Source organism: Oryzias latipes, chromosome 11 (genome assembly GCF_053564925.1).
Source record: "Oryzias latipes strain Hd-rR chromosome 11, Olatipes_Hd-rR_3.1".
In the NCBI taxonomy this organism is placed as follows: Eukaryota; Metazoa; Chordata; class Actinopteri; order Beloniformes; family Adrianichthyidae; genus Oryzias; species Oryzias latipes.
This window is the reverse complement of record NC_136247.1, coordinates 5082845-5101486: the sequence shown is the minus strand read 5'-3', so window position 1 is coordinate 5101486 and position 18642 is coordinate 5082845. Positions and strand designations below refer to the sequence as shown.

General features: G+C 43.3%; 2 protein-coding genes across 5 annotated transcripts; one reads left to right on the top strand and one right to left on the bottom strand.

The window, feature by feature from the left end:
* Positions 1-1683: 1683 nt before the first annotated feature.
* Positions 1684-2613, bottom strand: LOC144995548 (uncharacterized). The gene is made up of 3 exons (XM_078955274.1): positions 2169-2613; positions 1763-2089; positions 1684-1687 (listed from the first exon to the last, which is right to left on the bottom strand). Exons 1-3 carry the CDS (start codon positions 2411-2413, stop codon positions 1684-1686), a joined length of 576 nt encoding a protein of 191 aa, XP_078811400.1. The 5' UTR covers positions 2414-2613.
* LOC101170940 (alpha-L-fucosidase 1) lies at positions 2495-18545 on the top strand. Of its 4 annotated transcripts, XM_078954569.1 has the most exons (11): positions 2495-2646; positions 2718-2855; positions 2957-3138; positions 4063-4217; positions 4325-4413; positions 14119-14253; positions 15095-15232; positions 15315-15420; positions 15505-15705; positions 15843-16033; positions 17846-18545. In XM_078954569.1, the coding sequence occupies exons 4-11, from the start codon at positions 4215-4217 to the stop codon at positions 18078-18080; spliced, it is 1098 nt and encodes a 365-aa protein (XP_078810695.1). In that variant the 5' UTR covers positions 2495-2646; positions 2718-2855; positions 2957-3138; positions 4063-4214; the 3' UTR covers positions 18081-18545. The 4 variants fall into 4 exon arrangements, with proteins under 4 accessions (XP_078810695.1, XP_004074295.1, XP_078810694.1 ...); XM_078954568.1 differs by lacking the exons at positions 2495-2646; positions 2718-2855; positions 2957-3138; positions 4063-4217; positions 4325-4413 and adding exons at positions 8682-8797; positions 9112-9287; XM_004074247.5 differs by lacking the exons at positions 2495-2646; positions 2718-2855; positions 2957-3138; positions 4063-4217; positions 4325-4413 and adding an exon at positions 8468-9287.
* The last annotated feature ends 97 nt before the right edge of the window (positions 18546-18642 follow it).

Genomic DNA, 18642 nt, shown 5'->3' with positions numbered 1-18642 from the left:
TGCAGGTCTGCCCACAAGCTGCTTCACTTTAACCTGCATTTCCACCACAGACGGAGGAAGCCAACCAGAGACAAAGGATGTGAATCTAAAAAACAGATAAGATGTCAAATGGGTATTCTAAGAACACAAGCAGACGCACTGCAGTGAACAGATTTGAGACTGAAACATTCTACCTCTGTGCAGATTTGGCTGTGGAACTGATGCAGAGCTGCTGCTGCTGGGAGAGGTGGTAGTTGTAGCAGCAGCTTTCTGTCTGTCTCTGGCCTTTACAAAGCGTACGGCGTTCTCCATCTGTCCATCCATCAAAACGAAATAACACAAAATTGCAACAAAAAATATTCATTTTTCAAATAAAAAAATATAGATATATTTTTGAAGGTCTTCATTGTTCCTGTTCCCATTTCATCTGTTCCCTCCGCTCCTCCACACTTTTCCCGCCCACAGTTCCGCAGTACGACAGCCCAGACATGCGTGTGTGGCCAGTGTCTAGCCTTTTGGGCTGGCCACACTTTCTGCAGGTGTACTGCACAACCTGTCGGTGGACTTTTGTGGCTGCTGGAAGGCCTTCCTCCAGTGCTGCTTCTGCCGCTTTCCTCCTTCTAAAGACGGTGGTCCTGGGCACACACTCAGGAGGAGGAGGAGGTGGTGATGGTGGAGGAGGAGCTTCAGAGTCGAGCTGGTTCAGCCCCGGATGGTGTTGCTGACAGATGAATGTTCTCCTCTGGCAGCTTGTAGTTGTAGGGCTGTCCCTGTCCCACCTGAACCAAGGACAGCCCTTAAGCTGCAGGGAAACGACTGGAGCAACCAGAGAGCACAGCCCTCTCCCATTTTTTTGGCTGACAGGAGAACCTGGAGAAGACAGAGAGAGGCTGGTACCGGGATGCTGGGATAGTTGGAAAAGATGCACCAGACTGCAGAAGTTGGAGCTCTCACCACTGTGACAGGGTCCTCTGGTTCAGCTGAAACAGCTGAAGTCCAGTCTCAGCCATCAGCCTGAGGTTCCTGAGGACGGCCTCCCTGATGGCCACATAGTCCCCCAAGACCAGGGACCAATGTGTCTTCAGAACCCCCCCGGTTCTGGTAGCTGACGGGTGGAGGCGGCAGAGCTGGCTGCAAATGGCCTCCACCAGGCGGCTGGCATCAGTTTGCAGGACCAGAGTTCAGTCCCAGAAAGCCGCTGGAGTCATGTGGAAGAAATGACAGCATGAAAAAAAGGGAGTAGATTTCAAAGTAAACTAAGACTTCTAGAAACCAATCGTACCGTTGGAGATTCTCCTTCCCAGGACAGGAAGAGCTCTTCCCCTTCGTGGCCTTGAAGCGCCCTTTAGGCTGTCTGTCCCAATACCTGCAGGGTAGACGACCCGCTGTTTGTCACAGTCTGGCAGGCGTTTCCAGAGTGTGATGATTCTGTCCACCCTGCTGTTGAAGATTGCAGGCAGACTCCTGATCTCCACCTGGACCTTGGTCAGCTTCAGGACATGTTGGTATCCTGACTGACCATCAGGACCCTGCAGCAGTCGTGATCCAAATAGATGAGCTGGGGGGGAGGGGGGCTTGGCAAGTCGATACCTCCTCATCACCCCGGCCGCCATCCTGGACAGACCCTCAGAGCCCTCAGAGCAGGTGAGGATGCTCATGAGGTTACCCTGCGAGGAAGCATTGGTAACCCTGTGAGCTTCTTTGTCACCTGAACAGAGATGTTTTCGTCAGAACAGACTCAGACTGCTGTTGGAGAATCCACAGGAGAAAAATATTCCCACACCTTCTTGGTGGAATCCATTTTTTAGAATGGATCCAAAGGTGGACGTGATCCTGGGCTTGTACTCGTCCAGCCTCATCAGGACGTCGTAGCCATAAACCGTCAGCAGCCAGACGGGTGATGGAAGAGGGGGCATAGGTGGAGGTGGTGGAAACTGCCCCCCCCACATTGCTCAAGGCCAGGAACTGCTTGCAGACGCTAAGGTAGTGGATCGCTCTTCGCATCCAGGAGTCCGAGTGCTGCTCCCGCAGGGTGTTGTACAGCCGGTTGGCACTGTTGCCCAACGTGTGAGACCTGAGCTGTGCAACCACCCTTTGGTCACAGGACAGCCTGGATCAATTCACAAGATGCCAACATGTAGACAAAGTTTTACACACAAACTAACACGTGAGGCAATGTTGCCTCTTACTTGTACGTGAGTACAGCAGGAAACTGGCAGCTGTGGGTGGGAGCCAGCTGCCTTATGATCCCCTGTGACCACCCCCCGACCTTCTTCTTACACCGACAGCACTCCAGGTACTCCGTGGCCATGAGGTACCAGCCGTCGATGTCCAGGACCCTCCGGATGGTCTTGTACAGCCCAGCCTTCGTCAGTGACCCGCCACACAAAGGCTGGGGACATGTCAGCTGAAGGCCCCAGATCCTGTGGGGCATCCACAGGAACAGCCGACATGTGAAAAACAGGTCAGGGGACGTAGGAGGTTGGTGGTAGATTGGGCGGGGTTGGGGAGGGTTCCACCACAGATTCAGCTCAGTGATGAGCTTGGACCTCCCCGAGCTGTCCCTGGTGAACAGCACCCGCCCGATCCACTGCTGCTGCTCCGCAGTGAGAGCTGCCCGCCAGGACTCAGGCAGCAGCTGAAGAGACAACTTTAAGCAGCTTTAAGGTATGACTGCTGTTAGCGACACAGAGACACAAAAAGCTGCAGCTACTGTCGCATCACCTCTGCATTGCCAGCTGATGGAGGTGGAGGGAGGACAACTGGAACTGGCTACTCCTCAAGCCCAGCCAAAGGGAGAACCGTATCCGGTTGGCCGCTCGGCCCAGCAGAGATGCCACAGTCAGGGGAAGGAGGTGGAGCATCAGGAACAAAAGGTAAATCTAAAAAATAAGATGTTAAATGTCAATTTATTAGAACACAAGCAGCTGCACTGCAGTGAACAGCTTTGAGACTTAAACATTCTACCTCTGTGCAGATTTGGCTGCAGGGCCTGAAGGAACTGATGCAGAGCTGCTGCTGCTGCTGGGAGAGGTGGTAGTTGCAGCAGCAGATGCAGCAGCAGCTTTCTGTCTGTCTCTGGCCTTGATGAAGCGTACGGCGTTCTCCATCTGTGTTCCTGGTGCAGGAGCCTTCCTCCGCAAGTAGTTGACTAACCTGGTAAGAAACCAAATAAGTAGAAACTACAGTGTGGGGACATAAGTGCAACATCCAAAAATGCTGTTCTCCATGTTCTCGTAATCTAGTGTTATTGTCAGTTAAAGCTAAAATTTCCCATCTGTTCATATGATGACAAACTGTATTACAACATGTGATCCTCTGGGAATAAGTACCAGATCTTCTTGGGGTCCTCAGACTCATACAGGCTCTGCAGGGTCTTGAGTTTGAAGTCCCCAAAGCCAACAAGGGTTTGTCCCTCCTGCTCAGGCTGAAAAGACCTCACCCGTGCCTCCTCAAACGCCTGGTGGAACCTGACCGCCTCCACAAAGTAGGGATAGGCTTAGGAGCATCCTGGATGTCAGACATTGCAGAACTTACAGACATTTTTGTACACAACAAAGTCACTCCTGTGACCGGCAAAACGGAGCAAAATGTCATTGCAGGTTCAACATTTTTCCTTTATAAACATGAAAAAACGTCTTCAAACGAGATCGGGTTCATGGATTACATTGTAATAAAGCTACTTTTCCTTGTAATCGTTCAAGTGTGCATCAACATATGTTCACATAACTTATCCAGAATGTGAACAATCAAAAGACGAGTAAACTAGCAGGAGAAAAATGAAGCAGAAAGCGACAGTTTTACAATCTATTAGCGCATCTTTTACTAAAAACACGCCACAGAAAGGGAAAAAAACTATTCCACAAACACATCAATATCATTGCAGCACTTAAAACCCTCAATTTCTCGTTAAATTTAAGGAAAAACGGCACTTTGATCGGCGTATTGCAAATGATGAGCTGGTGGTGTCTTTTCTTGGTCTACCTGCTTACATTTCAGATGAAGAGTTTCTGGTAAAGTTGGAGGGGTGGAAAGTGTCGGCTGTGTCCCCGATTAAAATGTGACTCTCTCTTTGGGGTACAGAGAAAACGACGGCTGTGTGGCGCTATTTCATCTACCATGCCAAGACAACGGACAGACGGACGCTGCTATATCACATCCTGAACGGGGACTTGGTGACTTTGCACCGAGTGGGACCAGGGGGGTATTCCAATAAGCCGGTTATTTGAGTTACCATGGTAAATTTGAGGCTAAGGAAGCGGATAACCTCAGTTTTCGGTTAAAATAACAGAGGTATGTTTTTTTGTTTATTTATTTATTTTTTTAAACTTGTCCTGTCCAACAGCTGGGCAAACAGATGAGAGCTGAGGGCCTCTTGTGTTGGACATATTTTACTTTAACAACAGGGGTTAAGAATCTTCTGACAAACCAGAGGTATGTCTGAATAAACCCCTTTTGTAATCGAGGCCAAACTTTATTCATTTTAATCATATTTGAAAATCTTTTGTGTTGGACCGGACGGAAAAGGAAAGGAGGGAAGAAGAGAGAGTGATGTTAAGGGGGGGGTAGGAGGGTGATCATAGGAGGGGGGGGGTTAAAACCATGAAGCAGCATAAAGCAACAAACTACTGGATGTTTATCATTACGGTCAGGTTCAGATGTAATACAAATCTCAAACAGAGATATGTTTTAGGGTGTGCTTAGTTCCCATGGCATGAACATAACCTGGTCTGGAGCAGGTTATGTTGAAGGTTAGTTTGTTTTCAGAGAGGTGAAGCAGCATGGCGTGTCCATTTGAAGATGATTTAGTGGATGAAGAAGCTCAGATAATACTTTTTCCACCATGAGAGGGTGATAAGACCACATATGGATGTTGGAATGATAAACTTTTTTACTTTGATCTAACTTAATTATTTGCTTCAGTCAAGATAAATCATTTATTTTAGTTCAGTCAGCTTAAATAAAACACATAGTTATCAGACAGTTATTTTACTTTCATTTAAATTAATTCAATGAAGTAGGTGTAACTTTGGTGCTGCTGTTAGATCGGCAGCTCAAGGAATTGTGGGATACCATTCCCTTTGCCTGTCTGGACGGATTTGGGTTTACAGTTTTTCTCCATTGGTTTGGCTCATTTCTTGAAACAGGAATTACATTCTGAAAACTCTAAGATCATTTGGCAAAACAGTCTTACAGTTTAGCACAACACAATAGCTCACTTGCAAAATCTAATATATCTCCCAAAACTGTTCTTCATGCTTCATAACTAAATTCCTTTCCCATGTAAAGAGTTAGTGCCACCAAAATGGCAAAGATCCTTCTCAATAGCTTTGTCTCATTTCTTGATCAGACCGGACGTTCTCAACACTCTTGGTGCTTTTGTCACAATAATATGGATGGTTCGGCACAACACCATGGTTCACCTGCAAAAGCTCATATCTCTCCCAAAACAATTCACTCCCGTGTCAAAACTAAATTTCCTTCTCATTTAAACAGGCAGTGCCTCCAAAATACTTTGTCCCTTTTGCATTGTGTAAGCACTGCAAGTCAGAATGATTAGATGTTTTTTCACTATAGCAGAGGACCATTGAAATATCCCTCATGTCCACCTTTCAGTTTTAGCTCAGTCCTTTATTGACAATGGTCACTGTACTGTTTTTGTATAGCTAACGGAATACAATTTTGTATAAAACTGAAAAAAAGAAAAAGGATTTTAGGGGAAGAGTAGCCTCTTAGGTTTACAGTAACAGCACACATTGCACTCATACTGCCAAGGAAATTCTAACCATTATTATTCACACACAGAAAGTAACTTTCATCAGAGTAAAAAGAAAATGTATACAGCATAATGTACTTTATAAAATAAACAAACAAAAACAATGAAAATGGTATGCAGCCTACAGTGCTGTAAATAATGCTTGAGTTACATAACTAACAGTTCTTCACTGGTCGCTGTCCTCACCCTCCCTCTCCTGGCCATCGTCCACACTCTGCTGTCTGTCTGTCACAGCGTACATTCTCCCTTGCGATGCAACAAGGGAAGAAACGGCGTGCATGTCTCAACCATCCCCTACACTGATCTCCTGTAATATCCTCACACGCAGCATCAAATGCATGGAGCAGGGACCTCTGATCTTGAGCCCGATGCTCAGACACTCTCCACCTCCAAGCGGAGAAAAACTCCTCAATAGGATTGAGGAAAGGAGAGTAAGGTGGTAGAAACACTATGACCATCCTTGGATGAGTAGAGAAAAAGGCCCTGATGAGCGGGCCATGGTGGAAATTCACATTGTCCCATACAATAACATATAGATGTAGGTGAGGCCCTAAGAGACCTCTCTCAGCTTCAGAGATCAAATCAAAAAATAAATTTATCAAATGTTCCAAGGGATTCATTTATAGTATTCATGGTATATGTTCTTGAACAATTTTGACAATTGAACAGACTATTGTGCATGTGATGACTTACACAATGAAATGATGCTGACTCATTTTGGAGCGAACAACCATTAGACTGAGAATCAACAATCAGTTTAGATCAACAAGATCTATTCACTTGGAAATAGTGCTAAATGTATAGGTTACCTGTACTTAATGAATTGCAAAGATGTACTAAGACATTGAGACATGTACTAAGATATTTGCAATTTGATGAAATTAATGAGAAATTAATGAGATTCTGTTGTGAACAATTGCCAAGTGGTTTGGAGGTTTTTCCATGTTGTTTTGAGAATGTAATTTCTGTTTCAGGAAATGAGCCAAACCAATGGAGGAAAAACTGTAGGTGTGGGTTTTTGTCTAAATGTGTTTAGTTGTTTAGCTGTCTTACTGTGTTTTGCCGAGTTATTTTACCCAGTTATGTTAAATTCTTTCTGCACCATGAGTGAGAGGGAGGGAGAGGATGATGAGATTATTTAGCACCCCTAGTGCAACAGTATGGTACTGAAGTTACAGTCAGAATCATAAATTAAATGCATGGTATATATTATAAAACCACACTGCATCATTTTTAATGTTTTAATTTTATAAAAAATGAAAATATCTGCAGACTCTAATTTAGACATATGAGAGTTCAAAAAGTAAAATAAATTAATATGGAAAAACATTTAATTGAATTGGAGTAACATGACATTTAGTTAGATGAATATGTAAATTTGAGTTGTATAAACAATTATTTAGTTGGATAGACATAAGAAATTAGGTTGAATACATTTAACTCACAGTGGCGCAGTGGTAAGCGCCCTTGCCTCACAGCAAGAAGGCCCCCGGTTGAAGTCCTGGCTGAGGGACCTGTACCAGAACACCATTGGTGGGACCTTTCTGTGTGGAGTTTGCATGTTCTCCCCGTGCATGTGTGGGTTCTCCGGCTTCCTCCCACCGTCCAAAAACATGCTTCATAGGTTAATTGGTTAATCTAAGTTGTCCATAGGTGTGAACGTGAGTGTGCATGGGTGTGTGATATGTGTGACCCTGCGACAGACTGGCGACCTGTCCAGGGTGTCCCCTGCCTTTGCTTATAAGTGGCCGGGATAGGCTCCGGCAGCCCTGTGACCCCGAAAGGGATAAACAGAAGAAGATGAATGAAATTAACTCAATTACTTGTTACCAATTGAATCAATTCATTTAAGTTTTATACGTTGTATATAAATATACATCACAATGTAATTGGAAATAAGATCAGAAACACGTGCATTTACTCTGTCCATTATTTTTCTCCAAGCAGAAACTCTTTCTTTTGATGATGCAGTCGTGTTACTTTCTTGATGGCCGTATAATCTTCATACGCCGTCATTAAAATCTCCGACTCCGTCTCACGGAAGTATAGCGCTTTCTTTCTTTTTTTTCTCCACGCGTTTCCAGTGGAATGCTCGGTCATTAGAATTTTCCTATCAGCCTTCCCTTCTAAACGTATTTCCTTCAGTGGGTGTAGAAGGGCTTAAAAAAACTTTAAAGGAAAATTAAAATTATCTGAGAATATGACGTTCACTTTTAAACGCTAATATATATATTAAAAGTATATTATTCTCCGAGACACCGAATTGATACAAAATGCGTAACAGGAACGACCAGTAGGGGGCACTGTTTTTTTTCTTCTGGAAAAATCAAAGGCAGTCAGACTGAGAGAGTCACGGGAAGAATGGCGGCCCATCTCGGTGGTCAGCGCCCCGAAGTAAGTAGCCTCTATGTTCAACACTAACATCTACTGTCTTCATGTGTTGATTGAGTCATTTTCTGGATACGTTTAGAAGGGAAGGCTGATAAGAAAATTCTAATGACCGAGCATTCCACTGGTATTTAAACGCAGCACTTACGGACGAATTTGGGAGACGTGAAAACAGTCTCAAGGTAGATCCGTGCGTAACTTTGGCTTGGTGTGTGCGTAACAAGGGATTCGTGCGTGTTTTTTAAAGATGTGTGTGTGTAAGTAGTTTCAAGCTGTTGTAATCTTGATTTGTGCATATGTAAATTGCATTTTGTATTTTTTTAATTTTATATTTTTTTAACTTATACACAAAACGTATTATGTGAGTAACAAATCACGCACAAATCCAAATTTATGCACAAATCCTAATTTACACACGCACAAAGCAAGAATATGCATACACAAATCCTAATTTACGCACAAATCAAGAATTACGCACGCACAAATCCAACTGAGTCTAATTTCTCTCCATATGTAGTCCCCCATTCTGAGCCACACTCCAACTACTTCCAGTAGGTGGCGGTATTGCACCTTGTCATTGGTGCCTCCCCCATTTAAATCACAAGGAGGAGGAGAAGAGGTCTTGTGTCACGTGACCATTCACGTGATCAGGAAGTAAGTTTCACAACAAACCACGAAACGTCAAGTCGATATTTTCTTGTTTTTGTTTATTTAGGCTCAATTTGGTTGTAAGTTGTTGGATGTATTAGTTTATTCAGAGAGTTTCAGAGGTTAACCGCTAACAAGTTAACCACCCCCCAGAAATGAAAACTGTTTTTGTTTTGCTCGTCGCCGTTGTTTCTCACTCGGCGGCGCGATACTCCCCGGATTGGAAAAGTCTGGACGGTAGGCCGCTGCCCCCATGGTACGACGAAGCCAAGCTGGGCATTTTTATTCACTGGGGGGTATTTTCGGTCCCCGCGTTTCAGAGCGAGTGGTTCTGGTGGCACTGGCAGGGCCAGCAGCCTCCCGACCCAAAGTGCGTCAGCTTCATGACCGACAACTACCCGCCTGGGTTCAGCTACCCGGAGTTTGCGCGTCACTTCCACGCGGAGTTCTTCAGTCCTGGGGAGTGGGCGGACATATTCAAGGCCTCCGGAGCAAAGTAAGATGTTCTGCAGCTACATTCACACAGGATGCTATTATTAACCAAAGTCTATAGGGATTCGTCATGCAGAGTCGTCACATGTCAAACAATATTAGATTCATTTTATTTATCACATCACTCAGAACTTGTGCAGCTTGACAGTCTGATTTTCTTTCTTTAGACTTTTATAAGTGTTTAATTCTTTGGAGCATCATTTTATTATTGGTGCTTTAAAGTGCCCATGACTGAGGTAAGGAATGTGTAACATGTCTAATACCCAAGCTGCCTTTTCTTTCAAAAAGTTTAAAGACGATGGTATATCTCTAGCTACAGGACCATCTAGATCAGGGGTGAGCAATTATTTTTACTCGCGGGCCACATAGGGTTCTAAAATTGGATAGAAGGGCCGGACCAGGAGCAGATGCGTGGAGTGAGAAAGAAATAACATAGAATCTGGATAAAAACATTTGAATTGAAAATTATATTTTAAAACGGAGCATTTTAGAGTTTTTAGGTTAAAACTTTTAAAATTGGCTCCTTTTAGAGCCAGTTGCACCAACGTCTTGATGTACCTCATGTAAAACTCGGAGAAATGCTGTGTTCGTGTGGTGTTTGAATGATTGGAAGAATAAAAAAACAACAGATCTTCCAACACCACATGGATGCTAGAGCGGAGTCCCCAAACCTTTTCTTGTGAGGCCACAATAACTGTATGTATTGTAAAGCCACATAATCGTTGATTAATTCATGATCCTTTTAATAAAATAAACAGCACTATTTATAAAATTAAAAATGATCAAATAACTGTGATTTTCAAAGACAAAATGTCTGGAAAGAATATGCTGATACACTAAAAAAAACAAAACAATAAATAGTCGATCTTCTACTGTTTTTGTCCCGCTGAGACTTTGAGGGCTGCAGCTCCTCACACGGCTCACAGTTTGCGCTAAAACTGAGCAGCTGTGTCCTGCACGTCTGTTTCTCAAGCTGTAATAATGACAAAAGCTAATTTCTATGTCTTCTGCTGCAGCTACGCATTTATCTGCATTACCTTTTCACCAGTACAGAGTTCCCTCATTTATGGCAGGGGTGACATTCTAAAAATAACCCGGGATCGGTGAAATCCAGGGCGAATGATTACAGACTTTTCTCCGACAGACATGAACATTTTCACCCTTTTCTCTCGTCTAAATTTTCAAAACCTTCATAGAAATTAGGTCCAGGATCTTAGAATGAAAACAAAGATCTGATCGATCAAAGATTTCTGATCTGAAGAACTCCGCGTTTCTGCACAGGAGACATGGTACGGAGGAGATTGATTGACAAGGTCTCCAGCCAATCAGGACACAACAGGGTGCGCTGTTGAAAAAGAACAGCATAATTGCTCTAAAAGTATGAAAATGAACTGCGACGTAGAAAGGGAAGACTGTCTTCTGTTCTGTTTAACAGGGATTTTAGAGGGTTTCAGGTTGGAGCCCAGACTGCAAAAGGGGGGAATAAAATGTTACATTCTATGTGGGTCTTGATCGTGTGGCCAGATAAAAATAAAAAACAGGTCTCTGATATTATTCAGTGGGCCGGACCAAACATGGAGGCGGGCCGGATCCATCCCGCGGGCCGTAGTTTGCCCACCCCTGATCTAGAGCTTTATGGCATTTTTGATAAATTCCAGTCTGGTTTTAGATCACGTCACAGAACGGAAATGGCTCTACTCAGGGTGTGCAACGATTTGCTTTTAACTGTGGATTCTGGAGCCTCTGCGGGGAGACCCTTCTGGATCTACTTGCTGCATTTGACACAGCTGATCATGATGTTTTACTTTATCGATTAGAGCAGTCTGTTGGCGTGAGAGGCACAGCACTTAAATGATTTGAGTCTTACTTATCTGATAGGAGTTTTTCTGTCCAACTTGGACAATTCTCGTCCACAAAGGCCCCACTTAGACATGGGGTACCTCAAGGCTCAATCTTAGGTCCTATGTTATTTCCGTTATACCTGCTTCCCCACTGGGTGCCATCTTTGATCAGTATAATGTGTTCTATCACTGTTATGCAGATGACATACAGATTTATTTACCAATAAAATCTGGTGGAGCCCAGTGTGTAGAGAACCTACAGAAGTGTTTAGAGGAAGTTAAAACTTGGATGAACCTAAACTTCCTCTGCTTAAATGAAAAAAAAAAACAACGGAAGTACTTCTGTTTGAGAAAACTGACCTTTTGACAGAATGCAGTAGTCCCAGTGGATCATTGTACTCTAACCTGTCTTCTATCAGGAATCTTGGGGTTATTTCAGATAGTAGTTTTAAATTTGATATATGTTAGTGCAGTAGTCCAGTCTAGCTTTTATCATCTCAGATTTATCAATACAGTAAAGCCATATCTCCCTCATGACACCCTGGAAAGGGTTGTTCATGTCTTCATCTTCTCTAGACTGGACTACTTTATTCTGGGATGGACCAGTCCCTCCTCCGCCATCTTCAGCTGGTCCAGAATTCAGCTGCCCGTTTACTAACGGAGACCAGACGGTGTGATCACATTGTCCCCATACCACGCTCTACACTGGTTTCCCGTTTATTTTAGATTCGATTTTAAAATTTTACTCTTGACTTTTAAGTGTCTGCATGGTCTAGCACCGTTCTAGAAATAAAAATATAAAATAGGACTACAACACTTAGCTTTAGGTTTAACATGTGTGTTCTGCCAGGTGGAGAAGTTAACAATTCTCTTATCAGGATGTCAGGATCGTTCCAAAAGGAGTCCGTTAACTCCGTGTAGAATAAGAATAAGTCGTTTTAAAGAGTTCCCACCATGCTGGTAACGTATCTTTAATATGAATAAATTTAAAGCAAACATACCGCTTAATGGAACTGCTAATGAATGGCAGATCTGATCTCTTCACGACTCTTCTACATCCATCGCTGAGTGGGCTGTTGGGTTATTATTCTACCATTTTAAAATATACTGTAGTCTATGAGCAAGGAAGACGTTGAGGTAGTTTGGAAACTAAACCACCATGAGATTTAGCATTTTTCAAAGTTTTTAAACCAATGGCTTATTTTTCCATTAAAGACGTGGATATGGATGTATCCAATGATTTAAACCACGTTGCAGCTGGTAGTATTGGGATAATAGAAAAAAGTTAGTTAATTTTTGGTAGTATTTTCATTTTAACTGAAGCTGTTCTGCCCATGAGTGATATCGGCAGGTTGACCCATCGTTTTAGGTTGTCCTGTACATTTTTAAGTAATGGTAGGACTGCACAGTATGCGATAATAGTGATCAAAATTGCGATGACGGTACATGAACAAATGGCAAAACAACAAAATACATCATTTACATTCAAATACAATGGTTTAATTAAAATAAGAGTCAACATAACTTAGATTGTACTCCAAATGACCCACGTCTACATAGGAGGCGAGAACCCAACATAAAAGGGGTCCATCTGTTTGTCAAATACATAAAGGTATTTATTTGATTCGGTAAATACTTCAAACTGCCATAAGATTGTTTTAACAAATTTAAGGTTACCATTTATAGCAATTTTTGCCAACTTCTGTGAAATGTGTATTGCGCAGCTTGATATCGTGATGATAAATTTGTAATTTGTTGTGCAGGCCTACTATAAGGTTTAATTGCACTAACTCTGATAGACGGGGTATGTGACACCTAGATATTTAATGTTCCCCGTCTTTAATGTTATAAGTTGGCTCCACATTACCATTGAGTGGTAATGGCACTGATCCAGTTAATAGTGTACTCAGAGATTGATGAAGTGTCAATATCTGTCACTGCTCTGGAAATTGAGAATTCAGAGTTTAGGAGCAAGAGCAATACATTGTCTGCATAAAGACTTATATTATGATGGATTTTTGTTTTGTTTTAATTGCTTCATTATCTTCACTCTGTCTTACGGCTGTCTGATTTTTTTTTATTCCTTTATTGCAAGTTATAAACTGACCAATCACATCCTTCAGTAAAAGCATGTGCTGTCAACTGACCCTCACGTTGAAAATTTGATTGACAGATTCTCCTGAGCCAGCTTTCAGTGGAAGGGTTGTGTACTTCTGACAAGCTCAGTCCTGATTGGCGACAGTAGGTGCTATAGAAACAGCAATTTAGACCAATCACTGCTGCCTGACTTTGTCCGGCTCCAAATGGAGGCGTCCGTATCGCTGAAAAATGGTGACTGAACAGACTTTGGTTGGAACCGGAAGTACTGGTTTCTACGGGTGATGTCACAGTCACTCAGTCCAGTTCTCTTATACAGTCAATGAGTGATTCGTTAATTTGCTTTTTTTAAGCTGCTTACTCACTTTCTAACTTTAAAGTTGCTTTCCAAAAAGAGAAAGTTTGTATTTTTCTTAAACTAAAGACCCACATGTGGCTCCAGAGCCTCGGGTAGCAGACCCCTGCACTATACTGTCAGAAGCCTCTGTCCAGATGATCAAACTGGAGAATTACTGTCATCGCCATGGCAACAGGCCTGAGACATAATCACCTGTTATGCAGGTGACAAAAATATATGGGAAGAACTGGGCCTGCATTCCAGTCTGGTGCTGTGACAGGAGACCCTTTTTAGGGATTTTATATCAATTCGTGGTCTTTGCAAAAGTTATCCACCTTCTACAAGGTTCAGTCTTTCTCCTTTTAAGTCCATATCATCTACACAGAGATCTGTACTGTTGCATCACTTCTTTTCTGCTTTACATTGCAGAATCAAAGAGGAAAAATGATCCGAACAGACTAGAATGCATCTGTTATCTGTGAATGAAAGACACAGTTGAAGTTCCATTGGTTTATGTGCAGACCCGGTTCCTTTGCTTCATCTTCCTTTTGCTTTGTCAGGTACGTCGTCCTCACTGCCAAACATCATGAAGGATTTACAAACTGGAAGTCTGTGAACTCCTGGAACTGGAACTCTGTTGATTCCGGTCCTCACAGGGATTTAGTGGGAGAGCTGGGAGAGGCCGTGCGCAACAGGTGGGTCATCACAGAAGTCATGTAAGGTTTAATGGCTGACGAAGTGGCGTTATCACTTTTTAATGCACGCCATGGAAGCCTGAACCGTCCGATGCGAAGCGGAGTAATAACGCACACTTCGAAGGCCATTAACCCGCTTATATCATGGTCACTTACAAAAGCAATACATATTAACCAGTTTTTAGTCCTTAATTCTTGTTTTTTTTCCCGATTTGGATCGCTTTTCTCCCAAAAAGCGGACTATTTGTTACGTGATGCGGTGCATGAACTAATATATATATTAGTTCAAATATATAAATGCTGATCATTCTGATGTGTTAAATAAAGCATCAGTTCAGAGAGAAAGTTCACCTCTTACCGCTTGTTCTTGTCCAAATGATGAAGCAAAAGGTTGTTTTAAAGAAGCCGGCGCAGTGATACAAAACATTTAAGCTAGGTGACCGGAACTTCTTTTTTCACCGTGCGGTTATCATGTTTTAATGCACACCCAGCAGCCAATCAGAATCGAGTATTCAACCGGACCATGGTATAAGTGACCTGAGAGCACAGATGTCAAACTCCAAGGCTCGGTGGTCGGTGTTTTTCACGTTTTCCAACTAACCTGCAATTAAAGCTCCTCTGCAAATCTCACGTTATCCAGGTAATCGGCAGCAGATTTTCCTAAAAATCAGCAGGATGCTGGATGCTGAGACTTGGAGTCAGACACTTCTGCCTTAGAGCTAAAACCTCTGGTGTGAAGATTTTCATTTGTTTCCAGTTCTCCAAGGTTTTTTTTTTACAACTTTTCCTGATACCAAAAGTGTTCTTGCATTCTTGTGAGGATTTACACATTTTTGTTCAGGTCCCTGCACTATGGACTCTACAACTCCTTATATGAGTGGTTCCACCCCCTGTACCTGAACGACAAGAAGAATGGCTTCAGGACGCAGGACTTTGTGAAGCAGAAGTTGCTTCCAGAGCTCTACAATATGGTTGTCAGGTGTGTCCTCCATCAGTCCAAGATCAACAGTGAAGTTTTGAAGCAGTCCCTTCATTAAACGCTCGGTTTCTGTGTCTTACAGGTATCGACCGGAGCTGATCTGGTCCGATGGAGACTGGGAGGCGCCAGACAGCTACTGGAACTCCGCCGAGTTCCTGGCCTGGCTCTACAATGACAGCCCTGTAAAAGTAGGTTTCTATACGATGTAGAAGGTGAGTGGAGTGACTGCTGCAAGGAGCATTGATCATGACTCCTCCTCCCCCTAATCCTAGGACACCGTGGTGACCAATGACCGGTGGGGGGCTGGCTGTGCCTGCAAACACGGCGGCTATTACAACTGCCAAGACAAGTACTCCCCAGGCCAGCTGCCAGAGCACAAGTGGGAGAAATGCACGTCTGTGGACACTCTGTCCTGGGGTTACAGACGGAATATGAGGATCATGGAACTCATGGACCTGCCCACCATTATTGAGGTTTGAGACTATTTAACCTTCAAGTCAAATCGATTGACTAAACCCTGCATCCTGGAAACACTCGACTTTATAACTACAAAAAAAGAGAATTTCTTGATTTGGTCATCGACTCATGAGTCCGCTCCGTTTGGTTGCAGGATCTGGTCAGCACAGTTGCTCTTGGGGGCAACTACCTTCTCAATGTGGGTCCCACGGCTGATGGAATGATCCCTGCCGTGTTTGAGGAGAGGCTTCGGGGCGTTGGAGCCTGGCTCCAGGTCAACGGAGAGGCCATCTACGCCTCCAAACCCTGGAGGGTCCAGATGGAGAACACCACTGTCCCAGTCTGGTAAGAAAAGATGATCCCGACACTCTAGAAACGTTTGGATCGAAACTTTTAAGCCTTTTCAGAAGACGTTGTGAAGTGAAAACAGTTTTCATTTCTCCAGTTTTTAATACAACTATATCACAATATTCACTATAAAAACAAGACATTTGAGTAAAAAATTCAGAGGAAAAATTTGTTGTCATTTAATTTTAAACCAACATAAAAATGCAAACACCAAATTATAAATTCTAAATACCCCCCCGTTAAAATATGGTTTCTCTTCATTAAACGCTCTGGTCAGAGACACGGTTCGCTCCGTCCACCAGCAGCTGCGCCCGGACGGTGCGGGGTCCGGACGTCTGGGACACGACGCGCTCCTCACCGGCACCCCCCTCGCGAGGGGTGTCAGAGAAGATAGGAAGGGAGAGGCAAGGAGCCCGCGGGGCGAGGGCGGAGTGCAGCGGGTCGGTCCTGTTTGAGCGCCAAAGCTTTCTCTGGAGCAAAACACGGTGTTTCTCTGGGGCAAAACACCGTCTATGCGTGACGTTAAACCAGAGCAGTAGTGACAGACGATCGGAATGAACCGTTTACATGAACAACGATCGGATCAACAATCTGCATAACCCACCTATGTCCATCGGAAAGAAATTTGGATCCGAACGAGTCTGATCGGGACGGAGTATTCCAAACGGCGTGTTTACATGACGCATTTTTCTTCCGATCAGGCGTTCATTCCGATTACTTTTGTCCATGTAAACGCAGCTTATGACTGTTCTTTTAGAGTAGGGGTCTCAAACTCACTCACTTCACAGAGGGCCACATCAGCATAGTGTCTGTGCTCAAAGGGCCAGATATAACTTGATGAATTATTGAAAAATAAATGTAACTACTCCTTGATGTCAAATAACTCTTTATTTATTTGCTATAAAATTTTAAAGTGACAATTGCAGTTGCATAAAAAAACAAAAACATATGTTTGCTTGTTACTCTAACATAAATCCTATTAAATTTGATTCTGTCAGGTTAGGTTATATGGACAGTGTTTAAGTCCTAATGTATAGTTACCCAATCCGGTACTTCAAGTCCGATTCCCCCAAGAAATGAATAAGATATAATAAATAAAACCTATTTTTATTTTAATAAATTAAAAGCCTTTATGCTCTCGCGGGCCACATAAAATGACATGGAGGGCCACATTTGTCCCCCAGGCCTTGAGTTTGACACGTGTTTTAGAGCATTAGTTCTTGGTGAAGGGAGAGTAAAAGGAACAGAAGGTTTTCTAGTGTTTTTCCAGATTTTATACAGAAACAAAATCCGACCACATGCAAGCCTGTCCTGAATTTTCATCCATGAAAGACATTTATGCATCCAGTCTGTGTTAGTCCTTAAAAAGGGGGACCCAGAGCCAATCTTGCAGCCCTGTTCTGCACTTTCTGAAGTCTTTCAAGGTCATTTTTGTTTGTACTTAACCAAATAGTACAGTAGTACAGTAATCTGAGTGACACAAGACCGAAGTCTGCAGAGCCTTGTGTTCCTGTTTCAGTTGACTGCTTCAGACCTAGAAGTGATGGAAAGTAGCCCAAAAAGGAGCAGCAGCCACCCCACCTCACTGCCTATGTGTAAAAAAAGAGTCCATGTCTGTCAAAAACTGCTGAATTGTTTTTGTGTTGTTATTCCCTTATTAATAAGCCAACACAGGACTCTGGTAACTGGCAGCCTACCTTTACTCTGGAAAAAAAAACCAAAAAAAATACCAATGCGAGTGAACGATCTCTGTCGTCTTCATTGTTCTGACGTTTTCATACAGAACACAGACTTTCTCTGTTTCTGCAGGTACACCTCTAAAGGATCCTCCATCTACGCCATTGTGACTGCAGCCCCGCCTACCACGACACTGAATCTTTTGACGCCTAAAACCTCAGCAGCCACTGAAGTGATCCTGCTGGGGAGTCCTTCATCGTTACCCTGGGCCCCTCTTTACCCCAACGCCGGCCTGGCTGTCCTCCTCCCGGAGCTCCCCTGCGTTCCAGGTGGCGCTTGGACTCTTAGGCTGGATGGTGTCTCATGAGCGTTCAAACGCCTGCAAAGATGGCGGCTCAAAACTCAGGTTATTGGCATTGATTTGGAGGAGACAGTCGTAGTCTTTGTCTAAAGGGAGAACAGGTTTGCCTTGAAGAATGAAGCACTGCTGCTCAGCAACTCGTTGATTGGAATCGGCTTTTGTTCTGAGGATTGTGATTTAAATCCAGTTTATGAGCTTTTATTGTTTCATCACTGTTGCTGTTTTCTACCTCTGAGGTCCTTTGATGTCTGAAGAATGAAACTGAAACTTCTTCACATCAACTTGTTTTAGACCAAAGTAAATGAATGACGTATCTTCTGCATCTTACCAGGAGACTTTAAAGTTTCTGCTCCCTGTGAATGACTAACGGTTGGGTTGAATTCTTGCAGACAAAGTGGATTTTTTTCTATAAATCTATCAACACGCTGTACAAATATAGTCAGTCAGCACAATAAAGAAGTTCTGCAAAGACTAAGGGCCTCATTTATAAAACTTTGCGTAGGATTTGCGTCAGAAGTGGCGTACGGATGAAACATAGGATGTGCGTACGCACAGAAATATTCGGAGT